General features: G+C 30.2%; 3 protein-coding genes across 5 annotated transcripts; 2 read left to right on the top strand and 1 right to left on the bottom strand.

Annotated features, from left to right (window-relative positions):
- The first annotated feature begins 1,044 nt into the window (after positions 1-1,044).
- LOC113375512 (sperm flagellar protein 2-like) lies at positions 1,045-14,795 on the top strand. Its single transcript, XM_026615445.1, has 15 exons — positions 1,045-1,205; positions 2,119-2,347; positions 3,815-4,195; positions 4,295-4,549; positions 4,857-4,981; positions 7,287-7,618; positions 9,331-9,521; positions 10,016-10,110; positions 10,176-10,502; positions 11,667-11,821; positions 11,905-12,134; positions 12,977-13,156; positions 13,230-13,460; positions 14,211-14,414; positions 14,658-14,795. Exons 1-15 carry the CDS (start codon positions 1,045-1,047, stop codon positions 14,793-14,795), a joined length of 3,234 nt encoding a protein of 1,077 aa, XP_026471230.1.
- On the bottom strand, positions 2,123-22,730 carry LOC113376524 (beta-1,4-N-acetylgalactosaminyltransferase bre-4). Of its 3 annotated transcripts, none has more exons than XR_003367039.1 (8): positions 22,574-22,730; positions 21,781-22,283; positions 21,568-21,709; positions 20,941-21,222; positions 19,563-19,685; positions 19,401-19,496; positions 18,958-19,292; positions 2,123-2,321 (listed from the first exon to the last, which is right to left on the bottom strand). XR_003367039.1 is itself a non-coding variant. In XM_026616474.1 (7 exons), exons 2-7 carry the CDS (start codon positions 22,253-22,255, stop codon positions 19,154-19,156), a joined length of 1,257 nt encoding a protein of 418 aa, XP_026472259.1. In that variant the 5' UTR covers positions 22,256-22,283; positions 22,574-22,730; the 3' UTR covers positions 18,811-19,153. The 3 variants fall into 3 exon arrangements, 1 of the variants encoding a protein (XP_026472259.1); XR_003367038.1 differs by lacking the exon at positions 2,123-2,321 and adding an exon at positions 12,202-12,250; XM_026616474.1 differs by lacking the exon at positions 2,123-2,321 and having other exon boundaries at positions 18,811-19,292.
- On the top strand, positions 15,509-17,272 carry LOC113375511 (sperm flagellar protein 2-like). Its single transcript, XM_026615444.1, has 2 exons — positions 15,509-15,598; positions 15,687-17,272. The coding sequence occupies exons 1-2, from the start codon at positions 15,529-15,531 to the stop codon at positions 17,270-17,272; spliced, it is 1,656 nt and encodes a 551-aa protein (XP_026471229.1). The 5' UTR covers positions 15,509-15,528.
- Positions 22,731-22,951: the final 221 nt, after the last annotated feature.

Raw genomic sequence — 22,951 nt, 5'->3', positions numbered from 1 at the left:
CTCAATGAGCACTATAGTTTGTCAATTTTGTGAGACGATCTGCCTAGCCATTGTAATTTGAAAAACAGTGTTTAACTTTTCGTCCACATTTAAGCTCATTTTACCGAATCGATTTTAAAAAATCGAAACCTGTTCGAAAGATATTAGTTCGGAATAATACTGATTACTTTTAGGTGAAAATCTACCGAGCCGTTTTCTTGTAATTGACTGTTAAAAAAAAAAATTAAGCCAATTTTTACGAAACTTTCTTTGGCTATGTATATCACGGTCTTATAGAACTTACTGACATATTACGGCCTTACGACAAGTAGTTTAATTTTAAAAATTCATCGAAGTTTGAGAAAATGAGTAGTTTTTTTGAAGTTGGTTAAAATTAAAATTAGACCATTTACTTGGTATAACGATAGATTTCTTGATCTTAACGAACATACTTAACCATTAACGTCCTACGAAAACTGGTTCAATTATAAAAATTATTGATTTGTGAAAATTTGCTTTTAGAAAATACTCCAAGTTAACGTGTTCGTTAGTTTTCAATTATGTGTAATAAATCCTCTCGGAATACTTCTAATCACTCATAAATTAATTTGTTTATTATTGATTAAGTCGATTAATTACACATATCGGGAAGTTCATGTAACTTACCTCAAGGCTAAATACCAATACCAACTAGTTTATATTAAAATTATCAATGGAATGATTATACTGTTCTGTGTTTTAATAATTTTCTAAACATTAATTTGATAATAGATGATCTAAAATTTTAATTAATGATAATAAATTTCAACTAATGCTGTTTATAAAATAATGTGATTGTATGTAGAGAACTTTGCTATAATTTTGTTAGTTTTCAATTATCGCTGCTAAAAATCATAACAATATATTTTATTTTCTATACTCACAGTTAACGAAATCTCAAATAAAAAATTAGTAACACAGTAGGTCAAAACTAAAATTGACATACGCTACAAAAACAATGAAAAAAGAAATTGTACAAATCTAACCCGAGAATTTTTCGCAAATTCTGAGCTAATCATATTGAATATGACGGAATTGATACGTAAATGGTTGAGCCAGAGACTTCAGAGTCTTCCCGATTTGTCTCCGCAGGCTATAGGAAGTAGCTTACAAGACGGGAGACTCATGACACGAGTTTTATTATCATATGGCGTCATAACTCAAGAACAACTAGAGCAGATTGAAAGGTAGTATAAAATTATATACTTATCTACTCAAACACATATATATATATATATATATATATATATATATATATATAAACGGCAAGGCTATGTTTTACACAAAAAATGCAACTTCACTCATATGTTATCAAGCCATATCCCAAAGTTGCAGTTATGATAAAATTGTTTTCCTCACATTTGTGTGTTTTTCAGGTTAGGTTTTCTATCTGAAATGCCTGACTACACAGCAACCACAGTTTACAGTTTTTAGTACTACTTTATGTAAAAACTGCTACATAATATAACCTTGCCATTGCATTGGTCTACTTTATGGCAGAATCGGCTCTATAATGTACTAATAATAGTCATCGTCATTGAAATTCTTTTTCGAATGCTCTCATACACACACAACTATTTACAATTTCAGTGTTAATCAATTCAAAGTTACAAGTCGAAAAAATATAAATTTAGAAAATCGCTATTATCCAATTAGGGGTCCTCCATTAATCACGTTGTACGTTAAATACGAGTTTTTTATAGCACGGTCCCCATACTGCACGGTACGGACTTGCCGCGTTACCCGAGGGTTGACTGTACATGGTATTTTGGCAGTATTTAGTAGCATTTTGTATAAAAACTGGAACCTATCATAGTCGTGCCATACCTGGTCTATTTCACGGCAGAATCAGACCATAAATCTTGATAAAATGGGAATAAACATAGCAAAATTTGCATTATTGTTTGCTATGTAGTACAAATCGTAATACATATTATCAAAAAAATCAAATATTTCAAAACAAAAATTAAAATTTTTCAACACTTGCAAAAAATCAAACTTTCAAAATAGAATGAGAAGGAATATTCATTGTTAAAAATAATTGAGACTGAAGGAATTCAAAATTTGATTATATCAAATAAGTTTTCACTTGCCTTTCAGTTGCAACGACATGTACGCCAACCAACGGCGCGTCGCCTGCTGGCTGTTACTGATCGGTATTCGTTGTACAGAGGAACAGGTCTTAGATCTCAGCCGTGGTAAACAAATGACAGCTTTGGCAATTCTGTACGAAATGTATCTTGCCCTTATTGACAAAGGGAGAGCGCACTTTGTTCTCACGGAAATAGCACGAACTTTGCACCCTAGACATGAATCCAGAAAATTCGAGGTAAATAAAAACATTATATTCTAAAATTCAAGGTAGAATAGGATAATCTAATTTGAAAGCAATTTCATTTAGCTTGTTTAAAATCTGAAATTGTTAGGTCATCCCCAGACAGGTTTTCGGATATTTTGATTGGAGCCAAGTGATAGGGGTTGGTCGCAATTGCTAAGCTAAGCTATCAATAATTCAAACATTTAAATTTATATATTTAGTTAACAGGGGCCGTTCAAGTATTACGTAAGCACTATAGGAGGTGATTGATTTGCTTATTTTGGGTGACATTTTGGTGACAGCTTTGCTTACTTTTGCTGACATGGGGGATGGGAGGGTAAATAATTGTAATAAATCTGCTTACGTAATACTTGAACGATCCCACAATTTTGAATTACATATTTATATGCACTGTTATTGAAGTCTAAGTACTAATCTATTCATTTAAATTTTTATATTTAGCATTCAAATTTATTTAACAATTTTGACACGAGACATGATAATTCATTTTAGAGTTATGGTTTCTTGAGCATAGTTTCTTACTTTGATCCATAGAATCTGAAAATAATATGTGCCTAAGCGATTTTTTTCGCCCGCTACAAATCAAACCGCCATAATATATAACAAATGTATTCTGAGTGGATAGATATTAATTTAAAAATATGACCAAACAACACTCTTTCTTGCACTAATTTATTAAATAATAATTTCACAAACGTTTCGAGACTAGGTTTGTCTCATCATCAGTGTGTTATAATTTAAAATATAAAATATAGAAACCAAAATTAGCATTATGTGTTATCCGTTACAAGTCGTTCACTATACTACGCCACCAACGATCGTCGGAATACTATTCTAGTGACCTATATATATACATATATATATATATATATATATATATATATTATATATATATATATATATATATATATTATATATATATATATATATACATTAGGGCGGGTCGATTTAAAAGTTGCTTAGGCACATACAATTTTCGGATACTAAGAATCAAAATAAGATACTTTGCTTAAGAAACCATACATCTAAAATGAATTCTGATGTTCCGTGCATTGACCCAAAGATTGAATTTTGAAAAAATCCGTTTTAATCCAGATATTACAAATGCGTTAAAAATAATTGAAAAATTAAACATATTTTTACAAACACTAATAAACATACTGAAACTTTTAAATGTCCTTTGAAAAAGTTTGGATTGAAAATAAGAATTTAAAAATAGTTCTGTAGTGCGAAAACGAATTGCCTCGATATTCCAAGAAAATATATATACGCTTTAAATACGCTAGATTTAAATAAATTAACGTAAATGTTTAAAACAAAAAAGCTCCCCCTACGCTAGAACAAAAATAGCAAGGCATGCTAAAACGGGCGCTGAGGACCCCAGGACCGGCCCTATATATATATATATATATACATAAATATATATGTATCTATATAAAGTTAGAACGTGATTTTCAGGTATACCGTATATCACCCGAATATAGATGCTACGAGGAGCCTATTGCATCGAAACCATTATATGAGCAACAAGACTTCTTGGCAAGGTGCAGAGCATGGTCAGAAGAAGCTAAACCAAAAAAGAATATAGGTAGTGAAAAACAAAAGCATTCACTCAAAGATAGCTTACAAAAAGAAAAATCAATTTCCGAAAAAACAACTACAACCAGTAAAACGCCGTGGGATCGTTTGGAAGAAGACATAGCTGTGTTCGAAAAAAGAGTTTGTGGCAAACAACGTACATGTTGCACAAGAAACCAAAATTATTACGAACTCTTAATGATGCAAAATCGTGCGGAAACGGATTTGAATAAAATGGTTTATAACCCTGGTTATATTCAGGTAAAACTTATCTAATTCCATAATTCATAATACTTGATATATTTGTACTAACTGGTATAATTACTATTATTCCATTCAATTCATTAAATATTTATTTAGAATGAAGTAGACAGTTTCATACAACAATTGAAAGATCGCAAACGAGAACAATATTATCGTATGGTTCTTGCAAAAAGAATTCGTACTTGGATCGAGGAAGAAGTTTTTGGTCAAATCGATCTATTAGATCATTGCAAATATGATGCTCCTATATTAGACGTATTAAAAAAGCAATCAGTGTATGAAAAACAAATGGGTACATCTCTATTAGAGGTTAAAATGGATCAAAAAGCTGATTTTGAATACGCTACACAGGTTATAAATAGAACTATTAATATAATATAATAGAATTAATGAAATTATAGAATGTTAGAATAGAATAGAATATTATAATAGAAAAAAACTATCAACTAAGATTTCAAAGTTCTGTTCATACTTCTGCAACAATAGTATGAAATTAGCAAGAATTTAAGGAAACTCCTTCTTCTAGTTATCGCAATAGATATAGTGTAAGCTTACGTAACATTTCAAGTACCAAAAAATACATTATGTGATCTTCAAACTAAAAAACTTAATTCATTTTCAAACCATAAAATAGCATTTATCAAAACTGTTATTACAGTACGCTGATCAAATTCGTTGTTCGAGTTTCGACAGTACTAATATGTTATTAAACTTAAAACTTGATAAAGATGGTGCAAATGAAGCCGTGCGAATTGAAAAAGAAAGGAACTGGGAGCTGCATAGGTATGTGATTTATAAAAATAAATTTGAATTAAATTCATATGACACATTGTGTTTTCGCAAGTTGCATCATCTTATTTCAGAATATTTTTGAACTTGCTTGATCTATTGATCTAGACATAACTACAGTCCTTTTAGAATATTTTCGTTCTTTTATATTGAAGTTTGTTCCATTTGTATATTTTATATTAATTTTTTGTATTGAGTTAAATTTTATATTCAAATTTTAATACTGAATCGTTATCTTTTATATGTTTTCATAAGAAACTTTAAAATTAATAAAGCATTGCACATATTTGTGTGCATAATTATATGTTTGTCATTAATTAAATTTAAAGAATGGAAAAAATAGAAGAACTATTTGAGCAAATCAAACTTTTGCATGTGATTATGCGAAATACAGGGTTGTTTGTTCATTTTTAAAACAACTAATAAAATTCGGTTTTTCGAATTATTATCCACGATATCTCCGTGTTACAGCAGTGTCAAAATATTTTTTAACATCTCGCAGATTTTGTAGATGCTCACAATAAGCGAGGCCAAATACAATTTAAAAAAACTTCTCGTGGGGTAAGTTATAGTAATTGCAAAAAATGAAAATGAAAATTTTTGCATATTACGTTTTACGTTACGTTTCAGTTACCTTAGAAAAAAAATGTAAGTATGTATGTATGCGTGTGTGTATGTATGTACGTATGTATGTATGTGCAAAATTTCGTCGACGATTTCGGGAACACGAATGATTAAAAATTCAATCACTATTGACAGGAAGACGTGCTGATTAGTTGTTGGCTAGGTCAAGCCGTTTCGAAGATACGAGCGAAAACTGAAAAAATGACAATTCAGTATTTGAGAGAACAAAACGCTCGCTTTAATTCATTCAAAAATCATTTTTCTTGTATTGACGTATTGAAGAATTGACTAATTTTAGGAAGGCAGGCCTCAATATTTCGTCTCTAAGACGGAAGGCAGGCCTCGATAGCGCAGCTACGCAGCGCTGTTCGAAAAAATCCAAAAGATTTCAAAATTTTCAAAAAAATATTAAATGATGGTACGGTAAATTCTGACAATTTGGCTTAATACACGGTGCCATGCACTACTAGTAAAATCAGTTTTTAAGAAAAAAAAAAGGACTCCAGTTTCGTTTCAGTTTTAATGTTTAGGTCAAATATATACATATTTATCCTCACCCTATTTTTCCTGTTTATTGCAAACTATCTAACAATAAGATATCAGATGGTATAAAAAACATATATTCCGATATTATTAAAAGCGGTAGATTTTTTTTAAAATTAATAATACACTTTAGCATATTCGAAAGAATGTTACAGATGTTGCCATCAACCTTAGGTTAAAGAAACTTCGATTAACTAGTGGTTATCGCATCGTGTCTTAAGGCAAATTGCTGTAACTTCCCGTACCGTAACGAATATTAAATGTTTTTGAAAACATTTGAATAGATTATTATAAGTACTGTAACTTTGTCTAATATTTATAAGAATTATATAAACTGAATTACAAAGTTAAAATTATTTATTTAAAGTATTCAAGTAAGCTTTAGAACTTCAGCCAGAATTAAAATTAAAATCTGAATTATTTTCAATATACAAAAAAAAAATCAATATACAAAATGTTTTTTTCAAAAGCAATTGTTTTGTCAACACAAGCAGAAAGTTTTTTGAATCATTCAAATCGGATGCTTAGTTCTTTCAAAAACTGCCATTTTTTGTATATTTAGCTCTGTATCTTCGAAATGGCTGGATCCGCCTTTGCCAAAAACTAATCACCACTTCTCCCAATCATTACAAATTGAATGTTTTTTGGATCATTCCGATCGGATACTCTGTTCTCTCAGAAACTCGATTTCTATTTTCAACGTAACGGCGGGACTTACCTTTGCCAAAAACTCAGAGCATCTCGTTATCAATGGGAATCGAATGTTTTTTGAACCATTCATATCGGTTAATCCGTGCCCCTGAAAATTTGAAAAAAATTGCGGACACACAAAACACACACACACACATTCATTTTTTCTGAGGTATGCCCGAATGTTCAAAAACCTCTAAAACGTGAAGATATGCAAAAATTTTTATTTTCGATTTTCGGCCCATTACAATAACTTACTCTAAGGGAAGTTAAAAAAATACAGCGATTAATGATATAATAAAAAAAGCCATGAATTTAATAAAATATTCTCTCAACTCAACATAGACCTGGTTTTAAATAGAACATCGACTTATACAGAAGAATATAAAAATAATTATAAATCATATTGCATATGATTTATAAGTATGTATTTAAAAAATAGACGCCTGTACGAAGAGAAGAGCCGCAGACTTCGTGGTGACATACAGGGTATTTGCGAAGAAATTGCAAATGCCTTCATTGATTTATCAGTAAGCGTCGCCCAGTATAAAGCAAAATATGCAAGTGACGTATCGCAAGAGGTTTGGTCTGAGATGTGTTCTCTGTTCGTGAGCGGCCTACCTATCAAAGAAATAATCGAAAACCCTGAAGACATTATAAGCGAAGAGGATGAAATAAGTCTTTTGGAAATGCTACGTCAAGAAACAATGAACGACCGCGATTTCTTCGACTATCACGAAAAGAGAAATATTTGGCGCATTGAAGTGAGAAACAGTAATAAATTAGATGTAAAACTATTGTTGACTTCAGAGATTAATATATCTCTATATTTCATAGAGTATTTGAAAATGCTCAATATTTTCAGTAGAATTATAATTATCACTTCCTTTGCTAATTTTAAAATTTTATTTGTAATCATCATATATAAAAAGTTATAGCAATTAGTCTTAAAACACAATGTCATTTACCACCAGTTTTTATTAATGAATTTGAAGAAAGAAAATTTATTTAAAAGTTAGATTATATCAATAAACTATATCTAGCTGTTTGGCCCTGAAAATGTTGCCGTCGTTATTAACGAACTATTAACCTAACATAATTAACACAGGGGGCGTCCATTAATCACGTGAGCGAGTTTTTAAGGATTTTTAGACCCCCCTCCCCCTTGGTGATATTCAAAATTACCCCCCCTCCCCCACCAAACATCACGTGTATTTTTAGTTACATGAAAAAACTGTAAAATTTTTGATTTTTTTTTTAAAAATGTTTGAACATTTTTATAAAAAATAGTAAAAAACTAAATACACGTGATATCTTGCTATACCCCTCCCTCCCCCACGTGATATTTCGTGATTTTTTGTCAAACCCGCCCTCACCCTAAAAACCTCTCGTGATTAACCCAAAGTGGTTTGTCGGCCTTTCATGTGGTCACTAGTGACTCACAAACTGATGAATAAATAAGACATATCGCAGATATCATGTGTTTTTTACATAAACCAACGAATAGTTTATGGCAGGGTGCCCATTAAATATGTAATAGAAAGTAGTATGCAGTATGTGAGAACACGTGGGGGAAGTACAACCTAAGTAACTGGTGTTTTTTTTTTTAATATTAATTATGATTAATGGTATAATCAGTCTCAAAGGTTAGGTTCATTTACTACCAGTAACATAGTATTTTGATTAAGTAGAAACTATAATAATGTATTAATTATGGAAAAATGCAACTGATTGCAAAAATCATTTAATCCATACAGTACAGACAAAATGTCATATAAGATAAGCACATATTGAGATACTAATTTTTAAGAACAAAGTTCACAAATAAGTCGGTTGGTCCTCTTTGAGACAACATCACGTCACGCATGAGCCCAAAAGGCACAAATCATATATCAAAACCAACCCTCACCGACCTCAGAACAGGATAAAAAGGCTTTGCTACAAATGCAAATTTATTCCTATTACCAGTGAAGCCTTTAGCCTGTTTTTAAAAGTATTTAGAGTAGAAGTTAAAAGCCAATCACCTTTGACTGGTTTCATTTCTTTCTTGACCTCGATGTAATTCTTGCGAAATATGTCATTTTGTCCATTGTATAAGTAGGTATGTCATTTTGTCGAAAGTGAATCAATATTCCATTGAATGCGAGATGCACGTTTGAAAGTATTACTGCGACTGCGAGTGTAACATTGAAGCTCAACATATGACATGATTATGATTATGGCATTACTCACATTATACAGTCGCGAAAACGTTACTAAAACTAGCCAATTTTTAAATAAAGCCACTGTCATTTTGTCCGTTTTGCCCTTAAATGTGTAAAAAATGCAAATATGATTAAATAAAAAAGCCCCCACATCTGCTTAATATCTCCAAAACTTTTCTCTAATCTAAACCAAAATCATGAAAGCTTTGAAGGACCATCTCCAAACAAATTAGCTTTTAATGTTTGTAATTAAAATAGCAAATAACAGAGTATCTTAGTTAGGAGACGAAGAACCGGACTGCATACTATTGGGACACGTGGTACACGTATTACTTGATAAGAAGTACCCTTTACCAGAAGCGAATCCTGCAGTGGAACTACCAAAAGTGACAGTTCGTGCCGCTGTAATAGGCGCAAGAGGCGCAGACGTTATGGCTGCATTAAGAATTTTGCTACGCCATAAAAAAATAATGGTGATTAACATATCTCATTTACAAAAAAGATTCTATTTGAATTTTCGTAAATATATATTTTTTCTATATCATGAAAAGATGAAAGCTTATGCTTTGTTGTGTTATGTGAAACACTTTGTTTGTATTTCACTGTAGAAACGCTATTTTAAAAATAGATCTTTAAATTGTATGAAACTTTTGACACATACTAATCTATAAACTAAACCTTTATGCAACTAGTAAAAACATCATTATCGGGTCCTCAGCTATACAATTTAGTGGTTCTACATACGAAATAGAAAAAAATACAAATTAAACTGCATACACCTACACTTTGAATATTATTATGATCCGAATGGCAAAATATCATTTCATATTTTTCCATAAAAATAAATAATGAAGCTCCATAAGTTGGGCATTGAAGATGAACACAAGTAAAATCATCATTTTATAAAAGTAATCTAGTCCATTAATTATTAGTTTTATGTTTTCTATAGTGTATTTTATAAAATTAGGTGATTGAACCAGCAGATGTTATTGATTTTGCCATAAACAAATATAGAGAGGAGGCCGTATGTAGTGTTTCAGTTGAAGAATATGAAATTCCGAGGTGAGCATAAAAAATAATACAAAAACAACTTCGATATATCATTAATCATTGATATTATTTATTAGAGAACCTGAACCAGGAGAAGGATCATTACTAGGCGAAATTTTCGTAGCGGATGATGATCGACTTCAAGAAGAAGAGAAAGCAAGAAAAGCAGCCGAAAAGGCAGCTGCAGCTGCAGCAAAACCAGTAAGCAATGGAAAAAAAAGCAAAAATGGCAAAGCTTCTGAAAAGGCTAGTAAGAAAGGAAAAGACAAGAAGGGAAAAGGTGAACCTAAAGAAGTAGAATGTGTTACTAAATCGATTATACATAAAGAAACGCAAACACCTATCAAAATACCAGAAGTAATTGTTTTATCCGAGCTTGCTTCTTTTGGAGAATCTGCATACAGGTACAAATATTTAAAATAAACTTCTGTTAACCAATAAAATAAATAAATTTTTGGCGCTTTAGATTTCTGATTCTGTTAGTAATTAAGAGATCTATCGCTATTGTCATTAGCCGTTTCTGTATTACCTGATTTATGAAAATAAATTCCTAAACATTCTGTGCTCTAGGGTGAATCCTAAAATCTAAAGTGTCCCATAAAAATTATACCTTATCAAACACATGCTTTCAAATGCTGTTAATTAAATTAAAATTAATTTATAGTTAAATACATAGGCAAAAATACAAAACAACGCAATCTTTCTATATCAGCAAAGTACATGAAATGCAATCGTATCCCATTAGCTGTTTACTTTAATAAGTGAAAGAAAAATGTTTACAAAACTACAAACAAACATATTCTACTCGCAGTTCAATTGTATTGAATAGTAAATGCACAATTTTAACTTCCCGTAAGGTAAGTTATAGTAATGAGCCAAAAATCGAAAATTTTTGAATATCTTCACGTTTTAGAAGTCTCTGAACCTTTTGGCATACCTCAGAAAAAATGGTTGGGTGTGTATGTGAAGGTTAAAAAAACATTCGATTTCTATTGATGAGTGCTGATTAGTTTTTGACGAATACAGGTCCAGCGGCTTTAGAGATATAGAGTAAAAAGTGCTAAAAGTGTCAGTTTTTGAGAGAACGGTTCAACCAAATTAAATGATCCAAAAAACATTCAATTCGTAATGATGGAGAAAAGTGGTGATTCGTTTTACAAAGCTAAATGTAAAAAATGGCAGTTTTTGAGAGAACTAAGCATCCGATTTGAATGATTTAAAAAAATATCTGCCAGTTTGACTAAGCGAATGCTTTTGAAGATTTTTTTTATTTCAATTAAATTAAAAAAAAATTTTTTTTGAATATCGAAAAATAATTTAGATTTTAATTTGAATCCTAGCTAAAGTTCTGAACATCACTTATATACTTCAAATAATAATTTTGACTTTGCAACTCAGTTTATATAATACTTAAGAAATATTAGACAAAGTTTCTTTATTTTAAAACCCGCCTAAAAACCTCACTTGATTAATGGACCCAGATGTTATTTTTAGATTCGTTGATTCTAAAAAATTACACAAAAATCAAATATTAAAAATGTAGTTAACATAAAAATACAACTTTACAGATTGCTGGTTGGTGGCTTAAAAATTCCTGATGATTTATATTTGAAAATGGTAATTAAATATATACAAAATAATTGTGAGGGAAGGGATGGTTGGGCACTCATGGGATTTCCTCAAACTTTGTTCCAAGCGAATATGTTTGAAACTGTAATTACAGGTACAAACCATGAATATTGATTGAATTAATTTTTGAGCTATATAAAATAAATCATTTCCGAATTATATAAATTACCTCAAAAGGTAAGGAACCAATATGTGGATTGGGTTTACAAGATCCTCCTCCGCCGGACGAACGTTTGAAATCAATTGTGCTGCCAAATCCGCATCCTCGGACTCCGCCGACGGACGCGCCAACGATATTGACAGCTTACATCCGCATGCAACACGTGCGTGGATCTCCAGAAGCTCCTGAGAAGCCATTATTGTTCCCAGCAGACGAGGATAAGATATCCATGTTCTATATGAAGCAGGTCAGCAATTTGAATAGTGTCAAATTTTTGTTTTTAATCCCGAACAGAATCCATCGGTTTCCTTTCGTTGCACCTCGCACCTCGCACCTCGCACCTCTATCTGTTTCGATTCCTATCTAATGAAGTATCGCTTATTTAATTTTATTTTATTCCCTATATATAAAGAATATGAACTAAAATCTTCAGAGCAGTAAATCAAATAAAATTAGAAGATATTTTCTAGTATCTATATCGACATGTAATTTTGTTATACTACATTGTGAAACAAATACAGAATGCAATACAACTAAACTATTAAGCAATGGAAGGATTAATGATAATTAAAACTATTATAAAAGACATGGAACATAGTGAAAAGCCTTACATTTGAAGTGGATCTAATCAGAAGTATTTTCATACTGTTACATGTATTTTATATTAGATATGATATAAGCATATATGTCAACGTATGGAATAGTAAAGACACTATTAAATTGCTTTCACTTTTCAGATATACTGCTCTGGAGTATTTGAGCAGTATGTGAAAATACATATTTATTCCATTAAACGATTTTGATTTTCGTCAGAAATATTTTGAAAGTTTTTAACGAAGAAACCGATGTATTTTTTTAGGTCACTTGTTACATAAAACTCAGAACTGAAGAAATAAGTCTTATTACTATAAACTATGATCTTTTAATATCAAAATTAAATTTCAGCTTTAAGTTTTAAGAGCAGTATCTTAATATAATATCAAAATTAAATCAGTATAGATATATTATTTACAATCAATCTTTATAATTTTCTAATATTTCTAAATGTTGCAAATGCACAGCCAGACCATTAAAAAATTATTATTTTAGGGTATATATTCCAACCAATACTATACGGAGTTCGATGTCAACACGGTTAAAAAGATGGCTAAGCAAATCATTGGCGATTATAGTTTACCATGGAAAACATCAGAAGATCTACTTGGATTTTCTGTTGGTACAAAAGATCAAAACCCATACCAGCTAGAAACAATTGAAGAAAATTCGGAGGTACTACAAATCCAAACCAAATTGAAATTTATCTACATATTTGAGAATACACCTTTCAAATTTTCATATCAAGGAAAACCATTGCGAATCTGAGGAGGAAATAGCCGATATAACTAAAATATGGCGTTGTCCAGTAGATGATCCTGCAATACTAAACACAACTATCATGGAAAACCAAAGTTCCAAAGACTCAAACATCGACGAATTTGAGTTTGTATCGAAACCCTTAAGTGAATCTGCAATAGCATCTTTAGCTGACCTTTGGGAAGATGTAGAATCTGCATATTACAGTAAGATGCAGCAGGTAAATTAAAAATAACGTTTAAATAGATTCAAATCTTCACAAGACCGATGTTTAATATATTATTAGATTCACATTAATTTTTATTGTAAATATTAGTCATTGATAATCTAGTTTTAAACATTATTTCAAATAATTTGCATTTTCGTCATTAAAAATTTAGGTGTTCTTCAACCGAAGACGGCACTTTGTGGCATTACCAATATACATAATTCACATGCGCGACCATTTACAAGATTATTCAAAGCGACCAGCTATGGAACAAGATATGATATTTAATTATCAATCATATTATAATAGTGTATGTATAGCACTTATATATATATATATATATATATATATATATATATATATATAACCCAACAGGAATGATGGTATCAACACGTAGCTTCAAACGTTAATTTTTAACACAATCAATAAACAATAAACTCGACCAATAAACTTTATTGCTGACGTGGATAATTTTTATAAAAAAATATGCAGAAAAAAACTTATTTCTGCTATATCCAGCAATGTAGGATCATCACATCCTCACTTGATTTTATAGTGTGTGAGAAATATCATAAATGTATTGTGCTGAAAAAAATCTTAACTAACCCAAATAGTGCTTATGATTAGATACACTATGAAAAAAAAAACCTCTGATTGAACTGTAATTCATCCCACAAAAAATGCGATCATGTCTATACAACACTTTGTTTCACACAAGCCGATTAAAATGGCATTAAAATAAAGTGGTTATTTGAATTTTAGTTATCTCCGGTATTACGTTGTGACGAGGAGGTGAAAGCCGACATTCACTGCCGAATTTGCGACCTTTACCAGGATTTGATAAATCTATGCGAAAAACGACACGTTGAGGCTGAAATTGAACGGCGCAGATTAATTTCCTTGGATTGGCCAGCTGATGAAATGACTACATTAACCAATTGCTTTATCTATGCTATGCAGCTGGAGGTACTTAATTATATCTACTTAATTACCAATGACAATAATTATGTGATTGAATTACAAAGCTTTACATATACATATATATATACATATATACATATACATATATATATATACATATATACATATTATATATATATATATATATATATATATATATATATATATATATATATATATATATATATATATATAGTGCACACGAAACTCATATGATAATTTGATAATTCAAATTTCTTTGAAATGAAGATGGACCGTTATGTAGGCACATTGCAGATGCTCGCAGATTACTATGCGAATGCGTATGAAATTCTTCCTTCATCAACACTATTTACGAAGTGTGAATTACCAATAATGCATGTTAATGATGATACAAACGAAATGTAAGTTATAATATTAAACATTACATAACGATCAATAGATATATCAATTAATCGCGACCCAGTTTTCTTTTTATTACTGAGTGGATAAGCGTTCAGTCTTGTTTCTATAAGGTCGTGCGTTCAAATCTGCTCTAACAAGGAAAAAATACATTGTAAGGAAAAATACATTCCCAATTGAAAATAGACATTTTAGGTACCGCATGTAAAGAGAATCTCGCGTTATAGAATCCTGATTCGAGATGAAGCTTAACACAACTCACGAGATCCGACTTTAGGCCAAGAACTCATTAATATATAATATGATATAATATTCAGGATTTAATATAATGTAATTTATTATAAAACTCCGCATTCTTTAGCATGATTTTTACAATTTCCATTGTTGCACATTGACTTTAATATCATTTAATGCTTGTTGTGTTTATTAACAAAAAAAATATTACCACTAGACATAAGTATTAAATTTAGTTTGTTGTATTATATAATTCCTACTTACTGAGTAAATATTGCAAATATTGTAAATAGTGAAAAAAAACAATAAATATTCGTAGTTAAATAATCGAAATTCTTACAGGAATTCTGCTGTAGTTAGAGTGCGTTCTGAAATGTACGACATATTAAGAAGCGATGAACGAGTCTTAGAAACGCCTATGACACATGCACTTGAATCTGCACACGTAACAGCAATTGAGCAAGTATATTACAACATAGGGCAAGCCAAACAACTCCTCTCAGACATGATAGATACAGCAATATCAAAAAGTAAAGCCGCTTCGAAAGAAATTAAAAGTAACATAGAAGCAACAGGTAGTATAATTCAATTAATTCAAATTCAATTCCCAATTTCACTAAAATGTTACATTAAAAATAACAAGATGTTGAAACTTTATATCAGATAATAAAAAATTACGAGACATTCTAATCCATGATGAAGATCCTGAAACTGTCCGAATGCGTAATACGATTACAGCTGAGGCAATTGCAGCATTCGATCAAGAAGTAAAACGTGTACTTTATCGTTTGAATCTTATAAAAGCACGTGCTCTGTTAGATTTAGCTACGGAAATGAATCAATTGTTTGATTTATATGCGTCGATGTCACGCCAAATTGAAGAACGCATGAACCTAGAAAAGGCAGCTGTTCAAAGACTGTGCACAGTTTTGTCAAGATGTGTTGAAAGAGAAGAGAAAATTCAACCTGCATTATTGCTGGAGAAGACCGGTTTCACTATACATCCTAATGCAATTATGTTCCCAGATAAAGTAACTCCGACCACACCGAAAGTAGAAGAGCCATGCCCAATAGAAGGTTTCCGCGTAGGCCAATTAGGCAAGCTCAAGGATCTTCTGATGGGTGTTGCACCTTTAGGCATCATACCTGAACGTGCTTTCGTCTTCATTATAGCTGATCTAATATCTCTCATCGGCTTTGAAATTCCAGGACACAGCAAACTTCCACAGAGCTGGTCACTATTACAACCGCCCCAAATCGAGTGTCTAGTGGAACGCATTTGTGGACACTCTGAAGCCATTTGTTGGAAAGACTTTATATTATATAATTTAGAAATCGATTTTCCTTCAATGAAAGAAATCTTACATGCTCGTAAAATGTTTAGAAACATGGATCATAGTAAAACTGATACAATTACTAGAGAAGATTATAATAAATTTAAGTTTTGGTTTGAAAGTGAAATTCCACCAGAAAATCCACGAGAACGATTGAAATTAACTCTAATTCGAGAACTTATTTTCTGCCTGTTTGAAGTAGCTCCAAATGTATTGGATTATCCGGGCTTACTGTTAAATTTCTGTAAAGATTATGATTCGCGTAGTGGTCTTGCTAAAGCTTTTGCGCTTTCTTTGGGATCGATGGTATGTTATTCTGAAGAAGAAGGGCGAAAATATGAAAAACTAATGGCAGGAAAAAGTAAACAACAACAACAAATTGCCAGTGAATCGAAAGCTGTTGGTGAAGAAAATTATGAAAGAGCAGTTGATTTAACAGTACAATTATGTGAAGGCGTTTTCATCAAAGATTTACATGATCCAGAAGAAATACTTAGGCCAATAGTTGATGGAGCTCTTGACAATGCCACTGATCCACGTAGATTAAATAAAGATGATAATGATGAAGAGGAAGTAGAGGAAGAGGAAGAGGAAGAGGAAGAAGAAGACATAACTGCAGATAACTCGTTGAAATATACAATATGTCTAACAACAGTACAAAGTATTCTTACTGCTACTCTTCCTTGGGCCACTGTAAAACGACCTTCAACCATAAATAAAAAGCTAGTTCAGAATCTTCGAAAAACATTCATCAATTTAGGGAATCCCGATGGTTCTATTTATATATATAAGCTTCTTAATAGTGAATTTATGAAAGAAATATTCTATAGATATTATAAGTTTAAAGTGAAACATCCAAAATATATTATTGCTGATATACTTGGATCCATGCCCAAGAATCGTTATTGCAATTAATGAAATACTTCCTCTATCTGAAACTGATTAAATACAAGAATTAAGATGCTTTTTAAAACCTTTGTCTACAAATAAATTTATTTAAATAAAACATTTTAGCAATGAATAACAAGTGCTTTTCAGAAAATTTCAATTAATAACATTGTTCAATATCTTTAACTCTAGGTAATATATTGGACTAGTTCTTAGACATACTATTACCTATATCAATAAAAAAAATATTTATTATAATATCTACAGCCTTCATTTGGCACAACACAAAATATCTAATTATTAATAGAATTCATATACTTCAAATTTATTGTTTAAGGTTTAAGGTATAAGGCAAAATATTCAAACTTTTATAAAACATTCGAAATAAAAACATGTACTCAAAAAAAGTTCCAACTGTACATGGTAATATAAAAATATATCGCATCAAATAAAACCTTAATTGGAATGAGAAGAAATGCTGAGATTCCATAAACAACAGATCTATAAAATATTAAGTACACAAAAATGTGTCTTCATACATATGCACATGCATACATAGATAGATAATTATTTAAAATTATGGAAAATGTATTTATTATTTAATAATAGTATTTAGTATTCAAAAAAACGGTAATAATAGAAAAACAGAATCCTATTGCCATAAAGTCAACAAAATATCACTGTAATCACATTTCTAACCCTTTCCACTCGCGAATTGCAGAGTCTGAGTGGAAAGGGCTAATATGTATTTCACTGAATAAATTATCAATAATTTTTACGTTGAAATATAATATTGATATCCTAATTATTTTTCCGAAATATTTCTATAATTTATTACTTACTCCTATTAATTAACAGTACTAGTGGATGAATATCACGATACTTTTAAATATACTTGTATCACTTAATTCTGAGATTATATTCTATTTCATGTCAGATCATAATTAATGTTAACTATACCGAGCTATTACTTTTCTATGATCATTCTTATAAATTTTAAGTACATTTTACTAAACATGCAATTTTTTAGAGATAGAAAGTTAAGAATAAATTTAAAGTTAACTATTGTTTTAGGTTCATTTTTTGCCTATTTAGAATCTTGCTCTGGTAAAAATTGTGTATTTTATACTAATCTAAAATCCACGACTTGGTCATGAATACATTATTGAATCTCCACATTATTGACATTATTCATATTTGTTCTGTAGAATTATGAGTTCTATTTAACTATATTTGAATGTTTTCAAAGAATATTCGCAGAAACCATCAAAAACATGAATGTATAGACCTTATTATAAATATCACAATCCCAAATTAATCAGTGTGCAAAATTATCAGTTCGTAATATTACATTTTAAGGAGTTATATACATTCAGCACATACAACCATAAAATTTGCTTCCCAAATGTGAAATACGAAAATCATCAGCCTGATTACTATTTATTGTTTTAGATATACAAATTACACTAAGTTACGTGTTTATGAAAAACCAAGATAAAAAAAATTGTATTAAACTCTTTGTTAAATGCTAGACCAAGAAAGTTTGATAATAAATGGCTGTTACTTTGTATATTTAAACTTAATACACAACATATTAAAGATAAATTAAAATGGGTTATGTATGCTGAAAAATATATACTCCTAAATTGCAAAATTTTCAGTGCAGTATAATAACATAATTTGTTCAAATAATAATATAAATTTTTACTTACTTTAACATGAGCAGCCACATAAAAAGTAACTTAAATTATAGTTATATTCTCTTAAATCCACTCAGATTCTTATTATTTCATTCCTAACTACTCCGCATTCTATGCAGATATTTGCAATATTGAAACTATTTAATAGTTTTCAATATATAAATTTCAAAAGAGCTTAATCTGGCCAACGAGGCGCCAATGCCCTCCATCAACTAACATGTGCAGGTGTGAGTTCTACCAGAATCCAAGTATATAATGCTCTTTGTTCTAATTTTAAACGAGTATATTGCAAACTATTCAACCCTTCTGAGTCGTATCTTTTTTTTCCTTGATTCAATACATCATACCTAAAATAGTTAAGTTTGTTATATAAAAATATTAGAACAGAGATAGATTGAAATAAAAGATAAAAATGACTAATTATGACTAACAATAATACTCATTCAAAATATTACCTTTTTGGATTAGCTTTTTGTTTCACATGAGTTAACATAGAATATCTTGCTATGTCATAAGGATAACGAGCGATATGATAACCATGGTGTTTTATTCTAAAAATAAATGTTTCATTTGGAAAAAAGGCAGAATCAAATAAAACATTTAAAATAATTTAATACCTGCTAGCCATATCATCATCTTCAGCTCCCCAACCCCAAAACATATTAGAAAATCCATTTACTATTTTAAATTGCTCAGTGGTTAACGCTGATACACCACCGAATAGTTCTGAGTATGGCAATCTAAATAAATTAAAAAAAAATCTTTTAAGTAAAATAACTCTTTTTGCACTATATATAAAACATATTAGTCACTTGGATTTGTAAATAATATTTCATTTATAACAACTTGTGTAATTTATAATAATACCAATATATAATATATATAATAATAATTATAATAATAGGTCTACCAGAAAGCTCTGTCCAAAATTATGATATCATTTTCGCCACGTTTATTGCATGATCGGCCTTTATTTTTACCACTCAATATATGCATATTGATGACAACTATGATAAAATTGATTCAAAATGTGAAACGATAGAGACTGGCCGAACAAGTTCCTTTACGGCACTGTATTTTATATGGATTTTAAGCTACAGAAAATTTATTTAAAGTATTTGGAGAAAGTGCAGTTTTTGATAAAACATGCTCATATCATATCATAAAAGATGACATGCAAGCACTACTTTAGTGTTTCAAATCTAAAGATAAAACATTTTTTAAAAAATGAGATGAACAAATTGCCCTCGCACTGACAAGAAATCATTAACCATAATGAGAATTACATTATTTTTCAAGAAAGTTAATTGGCAAAAAGAAAAAGTTTTATATTTTGTTTTATTCCGCGAACGGACAGAACTTTCCGATAGACCTCAAAAAATCCCATATTTGCTGGATCTGCCATTGTGATCAATGCAACAAATAATTGTTATATCCACATGTGAATTAATAACTACATGATTAAACAAAAAAAGCTTTGTCTTGCAATCTACTATTTCTAGCATGTTAATAATTAGGTTTTTGCTACCCAAAGACCAAAGAAATATCTTTCAAGAAAAGAGTAAATATTTAATAGAATGGAAGCATTTTAACTCATTTGAATATTATGGGCCAAAATTATAGTAATAATAATGTAGGTAAGGCATTCCGGTACAAGTGTATTATAGAAAGCAACATAGCATATAAATGTATAATTGCCACTACATCTAATTGCCACAAACTTTTGATAGACAAGTAGATAGACAGTCACAAATTAATATACACTAATGAACTAATATAGCAGGAAAGAATTAGTGTATGCCTTGTACTACTAGTGAACATCATTTCATATAGGGTTAAATAAAAACAGTTTGATTTACTAACTATGCAAAATTAAAGAAACAATGTAAAAAGGATTATTTGTCTATCAAATGCATTTGGCTTAAAAAATTGTAAAAAAGTATTCATACATGCAATAAGTAAGGAACAAGCAATGTTTTTGTTTGATTGTGTTACTTGTATTTGAATACGTCTACTGCAACACTCATATGTCGGGGCTGATCTGGACAGTTGTACAGATTTCTGTCATCTAATGGCAGAAGGTCAATATCATGAAATATAAAACAATCCCAATGCCGCTCTTTAAGAGCCTCCACATAGCCCACATTTAGTAGAGCTGCACGATTAAAAACTGACCCTTGATTTTGTTCAATAATATATATTTGATAATATATTTGCTGTTTCATAAGAAAAGGATGTAAATTATTCAAAAAGATTGATAGGTGTTCAGCTCGATCTCTGAAAATTAAATACATTCAAATTAAGCTTTCAAATAAAAGAAATATTTTGTGAAATAACCCAAGTTTTGAACCTTGATTATGATATTAAAGTTATAGTTACTAAATTTTTAAGTTATGAAGATTTATTTAGTTTTTATGTTTCATTAACATAAAATGGATGTTTATTCCATGTTAGTAAGTAATCATTAAGAGCTTTAACTAAATTGTGATTACAATCAGTCAATAAAAATCATTTTATTAGTAACAACTCAAACATTTTTAGTGTGTGAAACAAAAATTATTAAAATGTAAACTATTAAGATTCAGTACTTGAGCAATATATTTTATATAATGTGTAATATACCTATAAGGTACAATAATTGCAACTTTATCTCTTGCTACACATTCCTTTGGATTATAGCATCCTCCCGGACTTAGTAAATGCTTCAATTTTGATGTTAATTTATTTATATCCGTAGGATTAGTGTTCACAGATATGGGACCCTCTTAAATAGATAGATGCATGATAAAATAAATCAATAGATAAAATATTGAAAAATATTAGTTTCAATCTTACCTAAGTTAGGGGGAACCGGAGGGCATTTTAGCATTCTGTTATCAACAACAGATTGTGGAGTTATCAAAGCACTCATATTATTTGAAAGTTTTACTAATATTATAGAATTTTTAAGTGTACTATTGTAACTATATGTATCTCTTGGACTAATCACAGTCATATTACTAATATTATTGTGAGTTATATTATCATCAATATTTAAATTATTATTACTTAAGTGGCTAATGGTATTTGTGCTGTTTATATTGTATGAAATATTTCCTAAAATCACAGGCACTGTTGTGCTGATATTGACAGTACTTAAATAAATGGGTCTTGTGTGAGTCCGCTTTGGCCATTGCGATGGAGCTGACACATTGGTAATATTCAAATTGTCAACAGCTCCAAGTCGGGAGCCATACATATATTGTAAAAATATCAAAATTACTAATAAGCACAAGGCTATGCGAAGAGCATGTGTTCGACAACAAGCCATTGGCTAATCATGAAGCAATCCGAATATGCTGAAAATTATAATAGTATTAACCTCAAATTGTATTTCACATTTAATTGGCATTTATATATTATTAAAATTATCTTATGGCCGTTGATCTAATTAGAATGACAATAACAAATGATGAATGATTTGGCAAAAAAACGTAAATAACAAATTGAAAAGGCATGAAAAATTAATGCGCAAGCTCGGCCGCAATGCAGATTATTTGAACATTATTTATATGAAAAAATAACTAAACGTTATTTTTCTTAAGTTTATTATAAGAAATATTAACATAAATTCAGTGAATATACTAACCTTCGTATTGGAATACACATTATATGTCCGAATAACCATCGCTTTCGAATTGACATTAAATGACAATGAATTAATTAAATATTGATATTTGCAAATAATATCATAGTTTTTACGGCTACGATTAGTCCGTTTCACATATATGTTTCACAATCGTCAAATAAAATGAAAAATCAACTAAAATATTGTCAACTCTTAGCCACCGTCAAAGAATTTCTTGACACACAAGACCATGTGACCGTTGTCACGGCTGTCGCTTTCGCGTACATTGATTAATATGAAGTTGGAAAATATCGGAGTTTATATGCAATTCGACTGGAATCTTATCGGAATCACAATGCTTAATTATATCCCATGTGAAAACAATGCTAATTGAATTGC

The sequence above is a fragment of the Ctenocephalides felis genome, unplaced genomic scaffold (genome assembly GCF_003426905.1).
Source record: "Ctenocephalides felis isolate EL2017-DRISC unplaced genomic scaffold, ASM342690v1 CF-g0.4_SCAFFOLD_01886, whole genome shotgun sequence".
Lineage (NCBI taxonomy): Eukaryota > Metazoa > Arthropoda > Insecta > Siphonaptera > Pulicidae > Ctenocephalides > Ctenocephalides felis.
This window is presented reverse-complemented; position numbering and strand designations above follow the sequence as displayed.

Coding starts and splice junctions, on each gene's coding strand:
- LOC113375512 (XM_026615445.1), top strand. CDS start 1,045: ATGACGGAATTGATACGTAAATGGTTGAGCCAGAGACTTCAGAGTCTT. Junction 1,206..2,118: donor CAACTAGAGCAGATTGAAAG/GTAGTATAAAAT, acceptor CTTGCCTTTCAG/TTGCAACGACATGTACGCCA. Junction 7,619..9,330: donor GCGCATTGAAGTGAGAAACA/GTAATAAATTAG, acceptor TATCTTAGTTAG/GAGACGAAGAACCGGACTGC.
- LOC113375511 (XM_026615444.1), top strand. CDS start 15,529: ATGATAGATACAGCAATATCAAAAAGTAAAGCCGCTTCGAAAGAAATT. Junction 15,599..15,686: donor AAGTAACATAGAAGCAACAG/GTAGTATAATTC, acceptor ACTTTATATCAG/ATAATAAAAAATTACGAGAC.
- LOC113376524 (XM_026616474.1), bottom strand. CDS start 22,255: ATGGCTTGTTGTCGAACACATGCTCTTCGCATAGCCTTGTGCTTATTA. Junction 21,710..21,780: donor TCCGGTTCCCCCTAACTTAG/GTAAGATTGAAA, acceptor TATCTATTTAAG/AGGGTCCCATATCTGTGAAC. Junction 21,223..21,567: donor GCAATTATTGTACCTTATAG/GTATATTACACA, acceptor TTTAATTTTCAG/AGATCGAGCTGAACACCTAT.